This window comes from Orcinus orca, chromosome 10, assembly GCF_937001465.1.
Source record: "Orcinus orca chromosome 10, mOrcOrc1.1, whole genome shotgun sequence".
NCBI classification, from domain to species: Eukaryota; Metazoa; Chordata; class Mammalia; order Artiodactyla; family Delphinidae; genus Orcinus; species Orcinus orca.
This window is the reverse complement of record NC_064568.1, coordinates 11,123,568-11,145,304: the sequence shown is the minus strand read 5'-3', so window position 1 is coordinate 11,145,304 and position 21,737 is coordinate 11,123,568. Positions and strand designations below refer to the sequence as shown.

At 41.9% G+C, this 21,737-nt stretch overlaps 1 protein-coding gene across 1 annotated transcript in view; it reads left to right on the top strand.

Moving 5' to 3' along the window:
• The window catches only part of ARL8B (ADP ribosylation factor like GTPase 8B), a 65,978-nt gene extending 51,412 nt beyond the window's left edge, over window positions 1-14,566 (top strand). Inside the window, 3 exon segments of the mRNA XM_004274781.4 lie at window positions 9,899-9,966; window positions 10,549-10,619; window positions 12,499-14,566. Coding sequence (XP_004274829.3) covers window positions 9,899-9,966; window positions 10,549-10,619; window positions 12,499-12,548 — 189 coding nt within the window. The 3' untranslated portion in view covers window positions 12,549-14,566.
• Window positions 14,567-21,737: the final 7,171 nt, after the last annotated feature.

Sequence of the window (21,737 nt, the reverse complement as noted above, 5' to 3'; positions counted from 1 at the left end):
TGTTTATTGAACTGTATGTAGTAGGAGCAGTGCTTAGTCCTGGCGAAATAGTAGTGAGCAGAAGTGAAAAGAAACATGCTGCCTACAATCATGGAGCTTATGGTTTAGTAGGAAGCTAGGTAGATGATATGAAATCATTTGAATAATACGGCTGTGATCAGTGCTACAAGGGAGAGGTACAAGGGGCTCTTGAGTTGTAAGTTAGAGGGGAGATTTAATGTAGTTTGAGGGAAGAAGGAAGGATTCCCTGAGGAAGTGCTGCTTGAGCTGAGATGTGAGGGATGTGTAGGCACGTGAGGGATGTGACAACTGGAGGAAAAGGGAGTTGCAGGCAGAGGCTCTTTGGTAGGAGGAGGTGGGGCACTGGGAGGAAGCCAGTGTTTCTTGAGCACAGAGCAGAGTGAGGAGGGTGGGGTAGAGTGTGGCGAGCTTGCGGTAGCCCGGACACTAGAAGAGGCTGTGTGGGGCGGGACTGGTTGTTTCTCTTTATTTATTTATTTTAACATCTTTATTGGAGTATAATTGCTTTACAATGATGTGTTTCTGCTGTATAACAAAGTGAATCAGCTATACATATACATATATCCCCATATCCCCTCCATCTTGGGTCTCCCTCTCACCCTCCCTATCCCACCCCTCTAGGTGGACACAAAGCACCGAGCTGATCTCCCTGTGCTGTGCACCTGCTTCCCTCTAGCTATCTATTTTACATTTGGTACTGTATGTATGTCCATGCCACTGTCTCACTTTGTCCCAGCTTACCCTTCCCCCTCCCCATATCCTCAAGTCCATTCTCTAGTAGGTCTGCATCTTTATTCCCGTCTTGCCCCTAGGTTCTTCTGATCATTTTTTTTTCTTTTTTTAGATTCCATGTATATATGTGTTAGCATATGGTATTTGTTTTTCTCTTTCTGACTTACTTCACTCTGTATGACAGTCTCTAGGTCCATCCACCTCACTACAAATAACTCAATTTCGTTCCTTTTTATGGTTGAGTAATATTCCATTGTATATATGTGCCACATCTTCTTTATCCATTCAGCCGATGATGGACACTTAGGTTGCTTCCACCTCCTGGCTATTGTAAAAAGAGCTGCAATGAACATTTTGGTACATGACTCTTTTTGAATTATCGTTTTCTCAGGGTATATGCCCAGTAGTGGGATTGCTGGGTCGTATGGTAGTTATGTTTTTAGTTTTTTAAAGAACCTCCATACTGTTCTCCATAGTGGCTGTACCAATTTACATTCCCACCAACAGTGCAAGAGGGTTTCCTTTTCTCCACACCCTGTCCAGCATTTATTGTTTCTAGATTTTTTGATGAGGGACATTCTGACTGGTGTGAGATGATATCTCATTGTAGTTTTGATTTGCATTTCTCTCATGATTAATGATGTTGAGCATTCTGTCATGTGTTTGTTGGCAATCAGTATATCTTTGGAGAAATGTCTATTTAGGTCTTCTGCCCACTTTTGGATTGGGTTGTTTGTTTTTTTGATATTGAGCTGCATGAGTTGCTTGTATGTTTTGGAGATTAATCCTTTGTCAGGTGCTTCATTTGCAAATATTTTCTCCCATTCTGAGGGTTGTCTTTTCGTCTTGTTTATGGTTTCCTTTGCTGTGCAAAAGCTTTTAAGTTTCATTAGCTCCCATTTGTTTATTTTTGGTTTTATTTCCATTTCTCTAGGAGGTGGGTCAAAAAGGATCTTGCTGTGATTTATGTCACAGAGTGTTCTGCCTATGTCTTCCTCTAAGAGTTTTACAGTGTCTGGTCTTACATTTAGGTTTTTAATCCATTTTGAGTTTATTTTTGTGTATGGTGTTAGGGAGTGTTCTAATTTCATTCTTTTACATGTAGCTGTCCAGTTTTCCCAGCACCACTGATTGAAGAGGCTGTCTTTTCTCCACTGTATATTCTTGCCTCCTTTATCAAAGATAAGGTGACCATAGGTGTGTGGGTTTATGTCTGGGCTTTCTATCCTGTTCCATTGATCTATCTTTCTGTTTTTGTGCCAGTACCACACTGTCTTGATTACTGTAGCTTTGTAGTATAGTGTGAAGTCAGGGAGCCTGATTCCTCCAGCTCCGTTTTTCTTTCTCAAGATTGCTTTGGCTATTCGGGATCTTTTGTGTTTCCATACAAATTGTGAATGTTTTTGTTCTAGTTCTGTGAAAAATGCCAGTGGTAGTTTGATAGGGATTGCATTGAATCTGTAGATTGCTTTGGGTAGTATAGTCATTTTCACAATGTTGTTTCTTCCAATCCAAGAACATGGTATAATCTCTCCATCTATTTGTATCATCATTAATTTCTTTCATCAGTGTCTTAGAATTTTCTGCATATAGGTCTTTTGTCTCCTTAGGTAGGTATTCCTAGGTATTTTATTCTTTTTGTTGCAGTGGTAAATGGGAGAGTTTTCTTAATTTCCCTTTCAGATTTTTCATCATTAGTATATAGGAATGCAAGAGATTTCTGTGCATTAATTTTGTATCCTGCTACTTTACCAAATTCATTGATTAGCTCTAGTAGTTTTCTGGTAGCATCTTTAGGATTCTCTATGTATAGTGACATGTCATCTGCAAACAGTGACAGCTTTACTTCTTCTTTTCCGATTTGGATTCCTTTTATTTCTTCTCTGATTGCTGTGGCTAAAACTTCCAAACCTATGTTAAATAATAGTGGTGAAAGTGGGCAACCTTGTCTTGTTCCTGATCTTAGTGGAAATGCTTTCAGTTTTCACCATTGAGGATGAAGTTGGCTGTGGGTTTGTCATACATGGTCTTTATTATGTTGTGGAAAGTTCCCTCTTTGCCTACTTTCTGCAGGGTTTTTATCATAAATGGGTGTTGAATTTTGTCAAAAGCTTTCTCTGCATCGATTGAGATGATCATATGGTTTTTCTCCTTCAGTTTGTTAATGTGGTGTATCACATTGATTGATTTGCGAATATTGAAGAGTCCTTGTATTCCTGGGATAAACCCCACTTGATCATGCTGTATGATCCTTTTAACGTGCTGTTGGATTCTGTTTGCTAGTATTTTGTTGAGGATTTTTGCATCTATGTTCATCAGTGATATTGGCCTGTAGTTTTCTTTCTTTGTGACATCTTTGTCTGGTTTTGGTATCAGGGTGATTGTGGCCTTGTAGAATGAGTTTGGGAGTGTTCCTCCCTCTGCTATATTTTGGAAGAGTTTGAGAAGGATAGGTGTTAGCTCTTCTCTAAATGTTTGATAGAATTCGCCTGTGAAGCTATCTGGTCCTAGGCTTTTGTTTGTTGTAAGATTTTTAAGCACAGTTTCAACTTCAGTGCTGTGATTGGTCTGTTCATATTTTCTTTTTCTTCCTGGTTCAGTCTCGGAAGGTTGTGCATTTCTAAGAATTTGTCCATTTCTTCCAGGTTGTCCATTTTATTGGCATATCGTTGCTTGTAGTAATCTCTCATGATCCTTTGTATTTCTGCAGTGTCAGTTGTTACTTCTCCTTTTTCATTTCTAATTCTATTGATTTGAGTGTTCTCCCTTTTTTTCTTGATAAGTCTGGCTAATGGTTTATCAATTTTGTTTATCTTCTCAAAGAACCAGCTTTTAGTTTTATTGATCTTTGCTATCATTTCCTTCATTTCTTTTTCATTTACTTCTGATCTGATCTTTATGATTTCTTTCCTTCTGCTAACTTTGGGGGGTTTTTTGTTCTTCTTTCTCTAATTGCTTTAGGTGTAAGGTTAGGTTGTTTATTTGAGATGTTGTTTGTTTCTTAAGGTAGGCTTGTATAGCTATAAACTTCCCTCTTAGAACTGCTTTTGCTGCATTCCATAGGTTTTGGGTCGTCGTGTTTTCATTGTCATTTGTTTCTAGGTATTTTTTGATTTCCTCTTTGATTTCTTCAGTGATCTCTTGGTTATGAAGTAGTGTGTTGTGTAGCCTCCATATGTTTGTATTTCTTACAGATCTTTTCATGTAATTGATATCTAGTCTCATAGCGTTGTGGTCGGAAAAGATACTTGATATGATTTCAATTTTCTTAAATTTACCAAGGCTTGATTTGTGACCCAAGATGTGATCTGTCCTGGAGAATGTTCCATGAGCAGTTGAGAAGAATGTGTCTTCTGTTGTTTTTGGATGGAATGTCCTATAAATATCAATTAAGTCCATCTTGTTTAATGTATCATTTAAAGCTTGCGTTTCCTTATTTACTTTCATTTTGGATGATCTGTCCGTTGGTGAAAGTGGGGTGTTAAAGTCCCCTACTATGAATGTGTTACTGTTGATATCCCGTTTTATGGCTGTTAGTGTTTGCCTTGTGTATTTAGGTGCTACTATGTTGGGTGCATAAATATTTAGAATTGTTATATCTTCTTCTTGGATTGATCCCTTGATAGTTATGTAGTGTCCTTCTTTGTCTCTTGTAATAGTCTGTGTTTTAAAGTCTGTTTTGTCTGATACGAGAATTGCTACTCCAGCTTTCTTTTGATTTCCATTTGCATGGAATATCTTTTTCCATCCCCTCACTTCAGTCTGTATGTGTCCCTAGGTCTGAAGTGGGTCTCTTGTAGACAGTATATATGCGGGTCTTGTTTTTGTAAGCATTCAGCCAGTCTATGTCTTTTGGTTGGAGCATTTAACCATTTACATTTAAGGTAATTTTCAATATGTATGTTCCTGTTACCATTTTCTTAAGTGTTTTGGCTTTATTATTGTATGTCTTTTCCTTGTCTTTTTTTTCCTGCCTAGAGAAGTTTCTTTAACATTTGTTGTAAAGCTGGTTTGGTGGTGCTGAATTCTCTTAGCTTTTGCTTGTCTGTAAACCTTTAATTTCTCTGTCAAATCTGAATGAGATCCTTGCTGGGTAGAGTAATCTTGTTTGTAGATTTTTCCCTTTCATCACTGTAAATATGTCCTGCCACTCCCTTCTGGCTTACAGAGTTTCTGCTGAAAGATCAGCTTATGTTAACCTTATGGGGATTCCCTTATGTGTTGTATTTTTTCCCTTGCTGCTTTTAATATTTGTCCTTTGTATTTAATTTTTGACAGTTTGATTAATATGTGTCTTGGCATGTTTCTCCTTGGATTTATCCTGTATGGGACTCTCTGTGCTTCCTGGACTTGATTAACTATTTCCTTTCCCGTATTAGGGAAGTTTTCAACTATAATCTTTTCAAATATTTTCTCCGTCCCTTTCTTTTTCTGTTCTTCTTCTGGGACCCCTATAATTCCAATGTTGGTGTGTTTAATGTTGTCCCAGAGGTCTCTGAGACTGTCCTCAATTCTTTTCATTCTTTTTTCTTTATTCTGCTCTGCAGTAGTTATTTCCACTATTTTATCTTACAGGTCACTTATCCGTTCTTCTGCCTCAGTTATTCTGCTATTGATCCCTTCCAGAGAATTTTTAATTTCATTTATTGTGTTGTTCATCATTGTTTGCTGTTTAGTTCTTCTAGGTCCTTTTTAAACGTTTGTTGTGTTTTCTCCATTCTATTTCCAAGATTTTGGATCATCTTTACTATCATTATTCTGAATTCTTTCTCAGGTAGACTGCCTATTTCCTCTTCATTTGTTAGGTCTGGTGGGTTTTTGCCTGGCTCCTACATCTGCTGTGTGTTTCTCTGTCTTCTCATTTTGCTTATCTTACTGTATTTGGGGTCTCCTTTTTGCAGGCTTCATGTTCGTAGTTCCCGTTGTTTTTGGTGTGTGTCCCCAGTGGCTAAGGTTGGTTCAGTGGGTTGTGTAGGCTTCCTGGTGGAGGGGACTGGTGCCTGAGTTCTGGTGGATGAGGATCTTGTCTTTCTGGTGGGCAGGTCCACGTCTGGTGGTGTGTTTTGGGGTATCTGTGGCCTTATTATGATTTTAGGCAGCCTCTCTGCTAATGGGAGGGGTTGTGTTTCTGTCTTGCTAGTTGTTTGGCATAGGGTGTCCAGCACTGTAGCTTGCTGGTTGTTGAGTGAAGCTGGGTCTTGGTGTTGAGATGGAGATCTCTGGGAGATATTCACCATTTGATATTGTGTGGAGCTGGGAGGTCTCTTGTGGACCAGTGTCCTGAACTTGGCTCTCCCACCTCAGTGGCACAGCCCTGACACCTGGCTGGAGCACCAAGAGCCTGTCCTCCACAGAGCTCAGAAAAAAGGGAGGAAAAAAGGAAAGAAAGAAAGAAGAAGATAAAATAAAATAAAATAAAATAAGTCATTAAAATAAAAAATAATTATTAAGAAAAAAATGTTTTAAGTAAAAAAAAATGGACAGACAGAACCGTAGGACAAATGGTTAAAGCAAAGCTATACAGAGAAAGTCACAGACAGTAGCATATACATACACACTCAGAAAAAGAGATAAAGGGAAAAAATATATATATAGCATTGCTCCCAAAGTCCACCTCCTCAATTTGGGATGATTCATTGTCTGTTCAGGCATTCCACAGATGCAGGGTACATCAGGTTGTTTGTGGAGATTTAATCTGCTGCTCCTGAGGCTGCTGGGGGAGATTTCCCTTTCTCTTCTTTGTTCGCACAGCTCTGAGAGTTCAGTTTTGGATTTGGCCCCGCCTCTGTTTGTAGGTCGCCTGAGGGCGTCTGTTCTTCTCTCAGACAGGATGGGGTAAAAGGAGCAGCTGATTCGGGGACTCTGGCTCACTCAGGCCAGTGGGAGGGAGGGGTACGGATGCGGGACGAGCCTGCAATGGCAGAGGCCGGCGTGATGTTGCACCAGCCTGAGGCATGCCGTGCGTTCTCCCGGGGAAGTTGTCCCTGGATCCTGGGACCCTGGCAGTGGCGGGCTGCACAGGCTCCCGTGAGGTGAGGTGTGGAGAGTGACCTGTGCTCGCACACAGGCTTCTTGGTGGCGGCAGCAGCAGCCTTAGCATCTCATGCCTGTCTCTGGGGTCCGCGCTGTTAGCCGCGGCTTGCGCCTGTCTCTGGAGCTCATTTAGGTGGTGCTCTGAATCCCCTCTCCTTGCGCACCAGGAAACAATGGTCTCTTGCCTCTTAGGCAGTTTCAGACTTTTTCCCAGACTCCCTCCCGGCTAGCCGTGGTGCACTACCCCCCTTCAGGCTGTGTTCACGCAGCCAACCCCAGTCCTCTCCCTGTGCTCCGACCCTGAGCCTCAGCTCCCAGCCCTGCCTGCCCCGGCGGGTGAGCAGACAAGCCTCTCGGGCTGGTGAGTGCCGGTCGGCACCGATCCTCTGTGCGGGAATCTCTCTTCTTTGCCCTCTGCACCCCTGTTCCTGCGCTCTCCTCCATGGCTCTGAAGCTCCCCCCCCGCCACCCGCAGTCTCTGCCCACGAAGGAGCTTCCTAGTGTGTGGAAACCTTTCCTCCTTCACAGCTCCCTCCCACTGGTGCAGGTTCATCCCGGTTCTTTGTCTCTGTTTATTCTTTTTTCTTTCACCCTACCCAGGTACGTGGGGAGTTTCTTGCCTTTTGGGAGGTCTGAGGTCTTCTGCCAGCGTTCAGTCAGTGTTCTGTAGGAGCAGTTCCACGTGTAGATGTATTTCTGATGTATCTGTGGGGAGGAAGGTGATCTCTGCGTCTGACTCTTCCGCCATCTTGAAGCTCCCTGCGTGTTTTTTTTTGGTTGTTGTTGTTTTTTGCGGTACGCGGGCCTCTCACTGTTGTGGCCTCTCCCGTTGCGGAGCACAGGCTCCGGACGCGCAGGCTCAGCGGCCATGGCTCACGGGCCCAGCAGCTCTGTGGCATGTGGGATCTTCCCGGACCGGGGCACGAACCCACATCCCCTGCATCGGCAGGCGGATTCTCAACCACTGCACCACCAGGGAAGCCTTCCCTGGATGTTTTTAAATGATGAGATTTATCATCTAAATCATTCTGATGTCACTTTAAGAATGGATTGACGCGTGACTATAAGGAGGACAGTTTTAGGAAGCTATTGAAGTTGTCTTGGCAAAATAGAGTACCATGGATTAGGGTGGTCGTAGACAAGGTTGTGAGAAGGAAATAGACTGGAAGGATCTTTAGGAAGAGTGGCCACCAGACTTGGTAGTTTTACATGGGAAGATATAAAGGATAGTTCCTAGTTCCTGGCTCTTTTAGTCAGGTGGAAGGTGGTGCCATTTGTTGAGCTAAGGGATGCTGGAAAGGACTAGGCTTTACCCTCATGACCAGTTCACGAGTGTCAGATCCTCGAGGTATGTTGTCTCAGTTAATCCTCACAAGGTATTGAGGTCGATGGTGTGATCCCTCCTTTGTAATAGTTGTTATTCACTCAAAATCACACAGTCATTAGCATTTTGGCACAGCTAGGTTTTGACTCCATGTCTTTCTGACTTCAAAGTCTATTCTTCTTCTATGTTAACAACTAGTTCTACATACCATAAGTAAAAGAATCAGTCTTATCTTGGTCATCGTAAGAGTTCTTAGTTGCAAGCAATAGAAAGCTGATTTAAGTAGAAAGGAATTTACTGAAATGATATTGAGTAGCTCACCGAGTCTGGGAGAAGGCTGCCCATAACCATCTTCAGAAAATAGGCTGGAACAAGGGAGGCTCAGCAGCTGCTAGGACCACATCCAGACTTACACCATCGAGTAAGTCTGGTGACTTCATGCAGTTTCTGAACACCAGACACAGTTGCTCCGATTGGAAGTTCATTTAGTTGATGCCCCTTCCCTAGCAGAATGGATTCTCTATCCCCACTTTCTTGCAGTACTGACTCTGCATTCGTAGTTCTGGTTGATCCTAGATTATGTGTCCATTCTCCAGCAGAAAGGAAGGCTGGAAAAGAAGTTGTCTACAGAAGCAAGAAGCTTTATGGGGAGGCAGGTTCATAAGGTGGAAGATTTCTTAAATGTAGGAAGAGGGCTAAGATGTCAGGCAACCCCGAAACTGACAACTGATCACAAATGACCATGATGCAGTTTTTAAAACTCACACAGGTCCAGGTTGAGAACGTGGGGTGACTTAAATAAGAGTGTAGAGAGGGGTAAGAGTTGGGGAGGGGAGGACGGGCTGACCGCAGGTGCTGAGATTTGGCTTTTGGCTCTCTGACCCCTGTGATTTAGCGTTCCCCGGGGAGCTCCTGGTGACCCTGGCTGTCTGTCTCCGTCCTTGGCTCCTTCTCCTTCGTGAGAACTAAGCGTCTAGGGCCTAGAAATAGAATCAGTCGCCGTGTTTGGAGTTAGGGGTGGGGGTAGGGGCATGTATTAAGTGAAAGAAATAGGTTTGACCAGTGTTTAACAAGATGACAAGGTAGACATGGCGTGTACTTTCTCAGGATTGGTCAAAGATACAGTTTCTTAGAGAACGTTGACTCAGTAAGGATGTTATCAAGTACGTTATATGTACTCATAGGTTTTGCTTTTCATAAGGTAGAATGGATGTACCTGGGGAAGATAGAGTGATGATTGGGACGCCCCTCTCCACTTCCCTTGTTTTTCAAAGCACATCTACCAATCAGATGGTGATATTTATTCTCAGAGTTTATGGCTACTGCATTTATTCTGAACCCCAGTCTTATCCATTATCTTAGAATATTTATACATTATATTTTATAGGATGGGTGTAGAATTTTAAAGGCTTATTTACATGTTTACTGTTAGATTAATGACTAACAGATAAAAATAGTTTAAACTCATTCCTCCACCCTTGGTTGTTAAGATCATATTCACTTCTTGGTAAAGATTTATTAAGAAATAGCAGAATATATACCGTAGACTTAGAATATTTCAAATAGAATTGGCAGCCACATATTGAATTAAGGACATGTGCATGGTAGGAGTTAGAATAAATTCTAATTTGAATGATTAAATGAATGAGATAGGCCACCAGTCACATAAATATACTTTAATTATGGCATGATGTAACATCCTGATTTTACTGTCTACAGATATGCATATGGTATGCTTCTGTGACATTTTCTTAGGTAAAATTTACTCAGTATCTTTTCTTTTTAAAGGTGCTAGTACTTGGAAACAAGAGAGATCTTCCTAATGCCTTGGATGAGAAACAGCTAATTGAAAAAATGTATGTCTTAAGAATGAATGATGGTTTTTTAAAAATAATTTGGTTCTAAATTATACTGTTTTGCTCACTGCTTTGTTTAGCATTGCTGTATTATTCAGTAATGATCATAGTCACGTTTTGGAGTACATAATCTTGACATACTAGAAAAGTGAACCCGTAAATTTTTTTTTCCCCTTAAACATTGTTTTTTTAATGAATGAATTAATTAATTTTTGGCTGCATTGGTTCTTTGTTGTGGTGCACAGGCTTCTCATTGCAGTGGCTTCTCTTGTTGTGGAGCACGGGCTCTAGGCGTGTGGGCTTCAGTAGTTGTGGCACATGGGTTCAGTAGTTGTGGCACACGGGCTTAGTTGCTCCGTGGCATGTGGGATCTTCCCAGAACAGGGCTTGAACCCTTGTCCCCTGCATTGGCAGGTGGATTCTTAATCCCTGCGCCACCTGGGAAGTCCCCGTAAAATTTTAGTATCAGTAAAATAATTTCTTCTGTATAGTAATTCAAAAAACAAGCAAAATTGAGCAGTGAGTGAAAAGATGACAGTTGTTTTAAGCACAGACTTATTTTCTTAATTCTGCTTTTTATAGGAATCTGTCTGCTATTCAGGATAGAGAAATTTGCTGCTATTCAATTTCTTGCAAAGAAAAGGATAATATAGGTAAGAAATGACTGGTGTTTGTGGAAGAAGTGGGTATCATTAGAAGGGATGTCTCATGCTTTTTACTGTTTATTATCTCCATTTCTGTTTAAGTGATTTCCCTTATAAAGTACTATTGCTTTTGCCTCAGGAAAAAGAGTACACATTATACCTTTTGACAACAAATATAATATCCTGAATCTGCTCCACGCTATTTAAAGAAGTAAATGCAAAAGAGACACGAAGTTAAGCATTATGTGATATCAATTTATTGTATTAACTTTTGCAGAGCTAGTGTCCAGCTGTGCATTATAACAGGATGATGTTTTTGAAATAAGACTTTACAAAAATTGGTCTATAGGCATTATTATGATTTTGCACGTGTCAAAATCAAAATATATTACTGCAGTATGTTAGCTCTCTAAAGGATAAGCCCAGAATACCCTTCATCTACTTAATGTCTGTATTAATTTCCTAGGACTGCCATAGCAAAGTACCAGTCCTGCTTAGCTGCCTTGTCCTGTCAGTCTAAGTGCCTTTCCTGGCTATTCTCGGCCACTGTAGCTTCAGTTGCCACCTCTACGATGCTGTCTTGCCAGTCTCCATCTCTTCCTCAGATCTGTACAGATGAAACAACCTGCTGGACATCTCCATGTGCTACCTTCTCCATCTCAAACTTGGTGTGCCTGCTGCCGAATTCTTAGTCTTTTTTTCTCAAGCCTGTTCTTCCTTTAGCTACTGTTAGTCAGCAGCTCCATGACACACACACTTATTCAGGCCAGAAGATTCTTTCTCACCCCCTGCATTTGCTCAGTCCTGTTAGGTTCTATATTTTGAACATGCTCCTCATTTTATTCCTTTCCATTCCTACAGCACTTGATTTGCTTCAGGCCTTCGGCCCTTTCCTGTTCCTGTTGTGATAGTCTCTATACTGGCAGCCTTCCAAGTTGCCCTCCTCGGTTGCCATTGTTAAATTTACTACAATAAACTTAACAGTTTACAATAAACAGTATGGTTTCCCTGCTTAACATTCTCCAATGACTTCCTGTTGACTTGAGAATAAAATCCAAACTTCTGAGCATCTTAGAATGGCACACAAGGTTATCTGGCTCCTGCTAGGCCTGTGGTTCTCAACTGAGAACAGCTGAGCTCCACAGGGGCCATTTGGAGATAATCTGGAGCCATTACTTGTCACAGCTGAGGATGGGGGGTGGTGATAATGGCATCTTGTGGTCAAGGTTACAGATGTTGCAGAATATTGTACTGTGCACAGCAAAGAATTATCCAGCCCCAAATGTGGAAAGGGTGAGCTTGAGAACCCCTGCTCTAGCCGTAGCAATGAGTGGCACCCCCCTCACCCATCCCTGTGCTTCAGCCACATCTTAACACTTGTCATCCAGCCAGAGCTCCACACAGTTTCATGCCTCTGCTTATCCTATGCGTTTTGCTCTTTCTTTTACCTGGAATTCTGTGGAGGCTGTCCTCCAAACCCAGACGACTACCTGCATGTTTTCCAGCATACTGAAAGCTCCTCGAGGGCAGAGAGTGGTTTTCCCGTCTCTTTGCATCCTGGAGCTTCACACACAATACCTGATCTTACAGGCAATCAGTAAACTTTTGAATGAATAAAGGAAGGCACAAGCTGTTCTGTACACAATTTAGCTTTTAAATTGGAGACTCTTCAGTCTCTTATGTTTCCAGATTAACCTCTTGAAGGTCAGGGAATGAAGAATAGTGGGATAGATACAGATATCTATATAAGTATAGTAGTATAGAGGCAGAAGAGAAGAGGGCAGGCCCAGGATATGCTTTGAAATAGCTGCGTTTTAAATATTCTCTGATATTTAGTTTCTTAACTTTGGTATCGTAACATCTTCACTCTTTTCCCCTCCATCTTTAGATATCACACTTCAGTGGCTTATTCAACATTCAAAATCTAGAAGAAGCTGAAGCATCTCCTGAAGTCTTCCAGTCCTTCCTGGCTACAATCCCAGAATTATTGTCCGTTCCTCTGAAGTACTTCCCAGAATATGGTCCTTCCTAAACCCAAGAAATTGCCTTTTTCAGAGTTTATTTCTCATGTGCACTGCTGAAGATGTGTATCCTTAACCCTTCATAAAGAATCAGCTAGAGTTGTCATGATAAAGTCAGCACACAAAAAGGCTTCTTATACATACTTGTCTTAAACAGTGTGTAGAGCTTTTTTAAAAAAACCCACACTTTTGACCATCTTAAATCAAGAAAAATTGCATATTTCTGTTCTGGTCTTTCTGGGCCAGGTTTTTATATTGGTTTTCAGTAAATGTCTGTCTATGATATTTCATTATAGAGTCCAGTAGCTTAATACTGATACTGACTTGATACAGCATGAAGTTTCTAGTGCCACACACAGTATTTAGAAAACCTTTAGCCTGACTCATGTGGGATAGAAACAAAATGTTTACATATCTCACAAATGCATGTGAAATGTATAATTACACCTTAGGAATTTAAAAAATGGTCTGCAAAGAGTGAATAGAGGCACCAGATCAATGTTGTTGTTCCTTCTTTACACTGGCAAGATCTTGGGCGATGAATTTTAAACACATTCTGCTTTCTGAGAGTTCTTCTCCAGATAGCAGTCGGGGGTACGGGAGGAACTGAGGCATGCTGTTTTGTATCTGTCCAGATCATTACTTCTATATTTTTTCTTTTCTTTTTCCTGGTTCAACACACTTTTTTAAGGGGTTGGGAATTGAAGATTTTCTCAAAAGCTTTCATGAATTTAGAGCATTCTAGCCAATATAATAAACGTGTTAAGAATGTCAGACTGTTGAAACACCTGTCTGTTCTTTCTCTCTCCAGTCACTAAAGCAGTGCTGCTGCATGACACTCTAACTCTTGACTTTTTATATTCCGTCATAAAGTTGACTTTCAGCACAATAGATACTTAGAAACAAATAAAAATTCTTATTTTTCTCTCTTATCGATGTAAGGTTTGGCACTCTTTTGTCTGGTGCCATTAGACATCTTGTTTATTGTGACAACTCTAGACCTGCCTGCTTTATCTGATGTAATCATGCACAACGGCTGCAGGCTGTTGAATAATCACACAGAGGTGAGGAAGTGATGCTGTCTGTTGTTTGCTTCTATGATACAGAGATGTATGAAAACTTACCTGAACGTGTTTTGTAGTTTAGTGATCTCCATGCACATAAAGGGACATATTAAAACTGGAGCACTTGTAAATTGTTACGTAGCCCACTGTAGTAGATAAAACTCTGTGGTACACTTGCGTATGTGTTGCCTCACACTATGTGTGATTTTGTTTCTTTTGTTAAGCAGCACTCATGTAGACAGTGCATTTCCAGACATGTTGAGCACTCGAAGTGCAGTCAACAGTAAGTTCTTTTAATGATATCAGTTTTAATTTATAGACTGCCATGGCCTTAATGATATTCTGTACAAAATACTGCACCGTGTTGCACAGACACTATTTGCTTTTCTCCATTCACATTTTTATGAGTAGAATCTTGGCTTTTAAAATTCTGTTCTTATTCTTTGAAGCATGTTGCATACTTCCCTGATGGGATGGATGGTTCTGTAAATGAAGGGATATTTAAACTTGCTACTGTACTTCAACACCATTAATGGTCACTGTGAACCATTACAAAGAATGTGGCAATTTGCTTGTGCCTAAAAGGAGGAATCAGAACAAGAATGTGTGACTCTGTGGGGACCGCATAGGTTCATTAATTGACCTACAGCTAAACCGTAATGTGTTTGTGTGTCTGTTCATTGCTTCCAGGGTTTCAAGACATCCAGATACTACTACCAACATTTTCCTGTGCATTAACCTCTGCATGTGGAACCTAACAGTTACTGAACTTTGTAAATATGTGAATTTTTTTATTTAGGTGGATGCGTTTTTTGTCTGTTTTACTGCTCTTCTCAGCTTTATTCAATAAACTTGCATTTTGAGGGTTGTATTGACGGTTTTAACTTAAAATGTCCATCATGCTGGAAGGTGCTGACTTTTTTGGAAGGGGGTGGAAAGAAGGTTACCATGAGCAGGGTCTGTAGACCATGTGCTAGAAAGAAATCAGCTCAGCTCTTAAAGAATTGGGTCTGTGAGCTAGTTAAAATAGAAACAAACTTAAATATCCACAGAATTGACCTTGCGATGGGGCGGGGGGTGGGGTGGAGGAAATGCTACTACTTGTAAACTGTCATAATACACCAAATTTAGGACTTTTTAAAAATAAGTATTGAGTTAGTTAAGCATTTTGTAATCTGGTTTTAAAAATCATAACAAAACTATTAATAAACTGAAATTACAAGATACGTCTACTTGCTGACTTCAGTTCCAGAATGAAAAGATTTAAAGTATCAAACCTGGTAGTTTTTCCCAAAGAGGCACACTTTTAAAGTACAACATTTGACCTGTTTTGTATAGTATGTTATCTTTTGCACTATAGAAGTGAACGTTTATCCCATTAAAGCTCTTGGGGAAATGATTTTATGTATTTTTACTCAGAGAAGTTCAACTCGGCTCTTCCTCCGTGTGCACGCCGTCCTTCTGTGCAGCCAAATTGTGTTGTCAGTTGGATGTGTGATCTTGCACTTCTAGGACAGAAGTACTTGGGTATCAGGTTTAAATTCTTTTATTGAATCAGTGGAGCCATTTAGTCAAGCTATCAGTTTGCTTGTTTTCTCAACAGCTTCCTATAAAGCGATTTTTGAAAGAGGAGTGTGTTGAGGGCATGGCTGGGGAGAGGATATACGTTTAGCTTGCTTCACCCTGCTTCTGAGTCTATGTTTGCTTTCAAAAATTGAGACTTCTAAAATTAGTTCCTTTGGGGACTTCCCTGGTGGTCCAGTGATTAAGACTTCGCCTTCCAATGCAGGGGGTGAGGTTCGATCCCTGGTCGGGGAGCTAAGGTCCCATATGCCTCGCTGCCAAAAAACCAAAACATAAAACAGAAGCAATGTTGTAACAAATTCAATAAAGACTTTAAAAATGGTCCACATCAGGGCTTCCCTGGTAGCGCAGTGGTTAAGAATCCGCCTGCCAATGCAGGGGACACGGGTTCGAGCCCTGGTCCGGGAATCTCACGTGTCGCGGAGCAACTAAGCCCGTGCACCACAACCACTGAGCCTGCGCTCTGGAGCCCGCGAGCCACAACTACTGAAGCCCACGTGCCACAACTGCCGAGGCCCGCGCACCTAGAGCCCGTGCTCCGCAATGGAGAGGCCACTGTAATGAGAAGCCCGCACACCACAATGAAGAGTAGCCCCCGCTCGCCGCAACTAGAGAAAGCCTGCGCGCAGCAATGAAGACCCAACGCAGCCATAAATTAAAAAAATAAAAAGTTGCACGTCAAAAAAAAAAAAAATCTTAATAAAGTAAAATTAGTCCCTTCGATTCTGTCAAGTAAATTGGGTGTATTGGACTGTGTCTGCTTTTGTGTTTATTGTTTTTGACTGAGGAAGTAATTGCCTTGTGTATTCTATTCATGCAGTTACCCTGAAATCTTGTTGCTTTGGTAATTCCAACCTCTTCAGGGGCTGGCGGATTGAGAACTGGAGCGGCTAATTTACTGTAGCCAGAACCATATCTGTAATATCCAATTGGCTGAATTCTGTTCTCTAAAAATGTGCCATTGGGGGAACCACCATGTTCAGTACGTGAAATATTTTCATTTTGTTAGCAACTTTAAAGGTTGTACCCTCAGCAGGATGTGTATCAGTGAAGATACTTGAATAGGAAGACATTTAAAGCAAACACTAGGCTTGCCCGTCTTCCCTTCAGTTTGCAGTTCTACAAATGTACAACCCACGGCAGGTGCTTCCTGTTGATTAGTAAATATCCTCCACACAATTTCTGTTTAAAATTCAGCTATTAATAAAAGTGGGTACTTTTGTAATTGCCGCCTCTTGAATGTTCTTAGGGAAACAGAAGCAAGTCATTGACATGCTAGACAGACTCAGTGGAAAGTTCCTTAATCTGAGCAACAGCAGTAGTCATTCATTCTTCCATCTCATTAACAAGCGCTCTCTGTGTGAGGTAATTCTATTTTAAAATCCCAAGGTAGCTGGTGATTTAGGTAATGCACATTTCCTGGCAGGAATCAGGAGGGGGAGGGGACCTTAGCCTCATTTTACTGGGGCTTGCAGGTCTTGCATTCATAAAAGGGTTGTGGTGGGGAAAGAATTGTCAGCTTAAAATGCTCACTTGGTTCTGTCAGGAGTGCTGGATCGGCATTTAAGAGAATGAATTCTTTGCTGTTAACTGATTGTGTGACCGTGGTGAGTTGCTAAACCCCCTCTGGCTCCGTAGTTTTCCATTCTGCAAAATGAAGAGTAGAGGATTTCTAATATTATTTCTCCTACTCACAGGCTGTGGTTCTAACAGCCTAGAGATTTGGCTGGTGGTGAAACAGCAGGGAAGAGAGATGAAAAAGCCCGCTGCTCCTAGTGTCTGTCCTAGTGATTGTGTTAGTGTTGCGTGTGTTCCTTCTGCTTGAAAATAATCCTGAAACCACAGAAATGTTTACATGTTGTAACTTTTAACATAGTTAAGGACTGGAGATCACAGACATTTTACAGAATGATGTAATAACTTACATTTTGTTCGAAGGAAATGCTGTAACCACACGGGCTTATACTTTGAAAGCCATTTAAAAATTTTAAAGCATTTCTCCCAGACTGCAGAAAAACGTGTATTCTGGTATACAATGTGGAAAAATATAAACCACAGATATACTACCAATTTGGGGGCAAATGTTTATAGAGTGAGTGTTTTAACACTTTATAACTGCTGTGTTGCTAAGTTCTGCTAAAATTTATTTAGAGCTTGGAGAAACGGGGGGCAGTTAGAAAATAGTCCTTTAAAATAGCAAGTGGGGGGGAATCCCCCAACAAAATCAATGTGTTCCCTTTTGAACATGGGAAATAGAACATCAACAGATTGCTAATTATAGTATGTCTCCAACCAGCTCTTATATAATCCACAGCTTTGGCCTACCCTCAGTTTTGTACAATTTGTATCACATAATGTACAGTCTTGTTTCTACATTTTCAGAGTCCATCTTTTGTTTGTTTGTTTTCAGTACGCGGGCCTCTCACTGTTGTGGCCTCTCCCGTTGCGGAGCACAGGCTCCGGACACGCAGGCTCAGCGGCCATGGCTCACGGGCCCAGCCACTCCATGGCATGTGGGATCTTGTCGGACCGGGTCACGAACCCGCGTCCCCTGCATTGGCAGGCGGATTCCCAAGCACTGCGCCACCAGGGAAGCCCCAGAGTCCATCATTTTTATCTACTGTTACCCAATACATGAATTAGATGACTCCTTTTTCTATTTGTATCATCCCCTAAGGAAAAAGAAATTGTCATACCATGAGCCAATTTATGAAATTGCTAGCTCTCCTCTCCCTTCAAAGAAGGGTTAGGAACTTATTCCTACTCTTTCTGGACGCGTCAGTAACTTAAGGGCTGGGGCATGGCACGTGAATGGTGATGAAAATCAGTTCTCGATGGAAAGTTGCAGTGTTTGATTTAGTGGTATAGTAGTTGGAACACGTGGGCAAGGGACTTCCCTGGTGGTGCAGTGGTTATGAATCTGCCTGCCAATGCAGGGAACATGGGTTCGATCCCTGGTCCTGGAAGATCCCATATGCCGCGGAGCAACTAAGCCCATGTGCCACAACTACTGAGCCTGTGCTCCAGAGCCTGCGAGCCACAACTACTGAAACCAGTGCACCTAGGGCCTGTGCTCTGCGACAAAGAGAAGCCACTGCAATGAGAAGGCCGTGCATCGCAATGAAGAGTAGCCCCCGCTTGCCGAACTAGAGAAAGGCCGCGCACAACAACGAAGACCCGGCACATCCAAAACTAAATAAATAACTTTATTTAAAAAAATAAAAGTGTGGACCAGAAAGCTCATCATTTTTTCTCCAAGTTCCATTTGTTTTTTGAATAAGTTGATTTTTCATATGTATGTTACATGTTTCAAAAATTGAAAATACATAAAAAGACGTAGGAACTCTTGATCCCACCCATGACTGAGTAACCACTCTTCCACTACCACCTGGTCTTATAGGTCACCCTTATATCAATTTCTTATTTATCTTTCTAGTGTTTTATACAAAATACAGGAAACAAATAGAAATATATACTTTTTAAAAAGTCTCTTGTATAGGAGGTATTTGAACATAGCTTTTTTCCATTTGCTATGTACGAGTGATATTTCCACAGCCCTATGTAGAGAATTCCTCATTTTCTTTGACAGTAGTATGGTTCCCATTTCACTGTGTGTGGTTTTCACTGTGTCGGGTTTCCGTAATTTATTTAACTGGTCCTTATTGATAGACATTTGGGTTGTTTACATAACCTTTTGCTTTTTTCTTCCTTTTAAATTTATTTATTTATTTATGGCTGCGTTGGGTCTTCGTTGCTGCGCGCAGGCTTTCTCTAGTTGGGGCGAGCGGGGGCTACTCTTCATTGTGGTGCGCGGCCTTCTCATGGCGGTGGCTTATCTTGTTGCGGAGCACGGGCTCTAGGCGCGCGGGCTTTAGCAGTTGTGGCTCGCGGGCTCTAGAGCGCAGGCTCAGTAGTTGTGGCGCACGGGCTTAGTTGCTCCGCGGCATGTGGGATGTCTCCAGACCAGGGCTCGAACCCATGTCCCCTGCATTGGCAGGCGGATTCCCAACCACTGTGCCACTAGGGAAGCCCACATAACTTTTTAGAGTAGAAAAATCCCTCCTTTTTATAGACTAGTCCTGATATTTAATATAGGAAGCTCTGGGACTACCCTTTAGGGTCATCAAAGGGCCAGAGCGGGCTTCCCTGGTGGCGCAGTGGTTGAGAGTCTGCCTGCCGATGCAGGGGACACGGGTTCGTGCCCCGCTCCGGGAAGATCCCGCGTGCCGTGGAGCGGCTGGGCCCATGAGCCATGGCCGCTGAGCCTGCGCGTCCGGAGCCTGTGCTCCGCGACGGGAGAGGCCACAGCGGTGAGAGGCCCACGTACCTACCAAAAAAAAAAAAAAAAAAGAAAGGGCCAGAGCTTTTTTTCAGCGTTTGCAGTTTTAGGAAACTAGTGCGTTGATTCACCCCCTCAGCCTCACAAAACTGATCCCCAGAACTGTAATGTCTATTGATTTACAGTGGAGGATATCTTTAAAGGCACTGAAATAGAGGTAAGCAGTCATCTCCTTCAACTATCAAAGTAAGAGGGTGATTGAATGAGGATGACCTTTTGGGACGTAACCCAAATCACACAGATTTAGGACCTTGATGTGTGGAAGCTGGAACAGGTTAAGTTAAATAGAACTGGAATTAGACGAGGATTCAAAGCTTTTTCAACTGTTCTTAGACTGTGGTAACTTTTAGCCCTTGTCCTACTTTATGCTCGGTTGAGTTAGACACATTTTTCTCCTAAAATAGTGCTTTGAAAATTGTAGGGGCTTAGTTATTTAATTCATCCAACAGACCTCAGCCTTATATGTTCCAGGTACTTTTACTAGTTGCTGGTCTTAACACAGAGTAGATGAGTAGTAATAATAGGCCTCACCATGTATGTGGCACTGTTGTAGGTATACTATATACAATAAAGAATTTAACTCTCACAACCGTATGTGGTAAGTACTGTTTTTATCACCCTCATTTTACAGATGAGAAAACAGGTCCTGAAAAGTAACTTCCCAAGGTTACTCAGAGGGCAGCGCTAAGATATGAACACCTGGCAGCTGGACTTCTGAGTCTGGGTTCGTAGCTGTTATCTCTTTGGCGTCACCCATTTTTACCACGGCGCATTTCAGTGTTCTTTTTAATCAGTCCCCTGTTGCTTTTGTGAGCTTATGTGTGGAAGAACCTATCACAAAACAGTCTCTTAAGGAGTTGATTTTTAAGGTTGGGTTTTCTAGTTAGATACGGGTGTTGTTCCAGTCTTAGCCACATTTACCTTCAGGGGAGTCTAGTCTAATCTAAAGGGCTAGCACAAGATTTTCGTTGTTGAGTTTAATTCGAGAAGGAGATATTTTCTGAACCTGGCCCCTAAATCCTAGGCTGTGCCTTGCAGGACACTAGTGTCAGCATTGTTGCTTTGGGAAGAATAGAGAAGGACCAGTCTTTCTTTGCTTTGAGGGCCAGCTAGTTACAGTAAATTTCTGGGACTAAAGTGTGAGAAAGCAGGGCAGTAGTGCTTTTTCTGCCTAGAGCCAACTAACTTGGAGGACTTGAGACCCCCAACCTGACTTCTTCCCTTACGGTTTATGGAACAGAGCATATAAGGTTTTCTGCGAAGGTTAAATGAGTACACGTGAAAGTAGTTTGAAACTCGCCAGACATATACAGTTGGCAGGTATTGTCAGTTTGACCATGAAAAGCATCTTTCAAAAGTTAGATGGTTTTCTCTGGTTACGAAAAAAGATTTGTTTTTATTAGACCTTGTCTCTAATGTGAAAACAGGAGCTATTATCAATGTGGTCTGTAGTTGACTGTGGTGAGTTAAGATTTGCAGTAAAATAACTTAGGGAGGAAACATACAACGCGGTCCTTAATATTCACATTCAGTTTGCAAGTTCCAAGAAGGCGGATCTGAAAGTTGAGGATCAAGCGCTGGTGTTGGACTTTCAGCAGGGTCCCTAGGTGCCTTTCACAGGGGAAAAGAATCTGTATAGGCAAAAGACCCACGCTCCAACTCTTTACACTCTTTTCAATGCTTGGGCAGGCCTATCTCAGGATTTTGGACAGGAATACGGCTCAGCCAACAAAAAGGGCCTTACTATGTGCCTGCTACCTTGTGTTAGAATCAAATATTTCTTTGGATTCCTTCTCAGTCCCCATTATACCTCCTCTGTGTTGCTAAAAGTCCTCTGACTCTGAGAATGTGATGAGTGTGCCACGTGACAACTTTATCATCCTTAATCACTCCCTTGGTCACTCAGCCAATCTCTGATTTGAGCCACCCATCAGGCCGTGCTTCCCAAGCTTTTCGGGAACCTCGGTATGTAAGAGGCACATGGTCTAAGCTTATGGAGGGCAAACCTTAGCAGACATTTTCAAGTGCAGCAAGCAAAAGAAAACAAAACCCCTCAACTGCTGAGTCATCACATGAAAGCAGTAGACCTTCAGAGCTGACACTTGCCACCTTATTAATT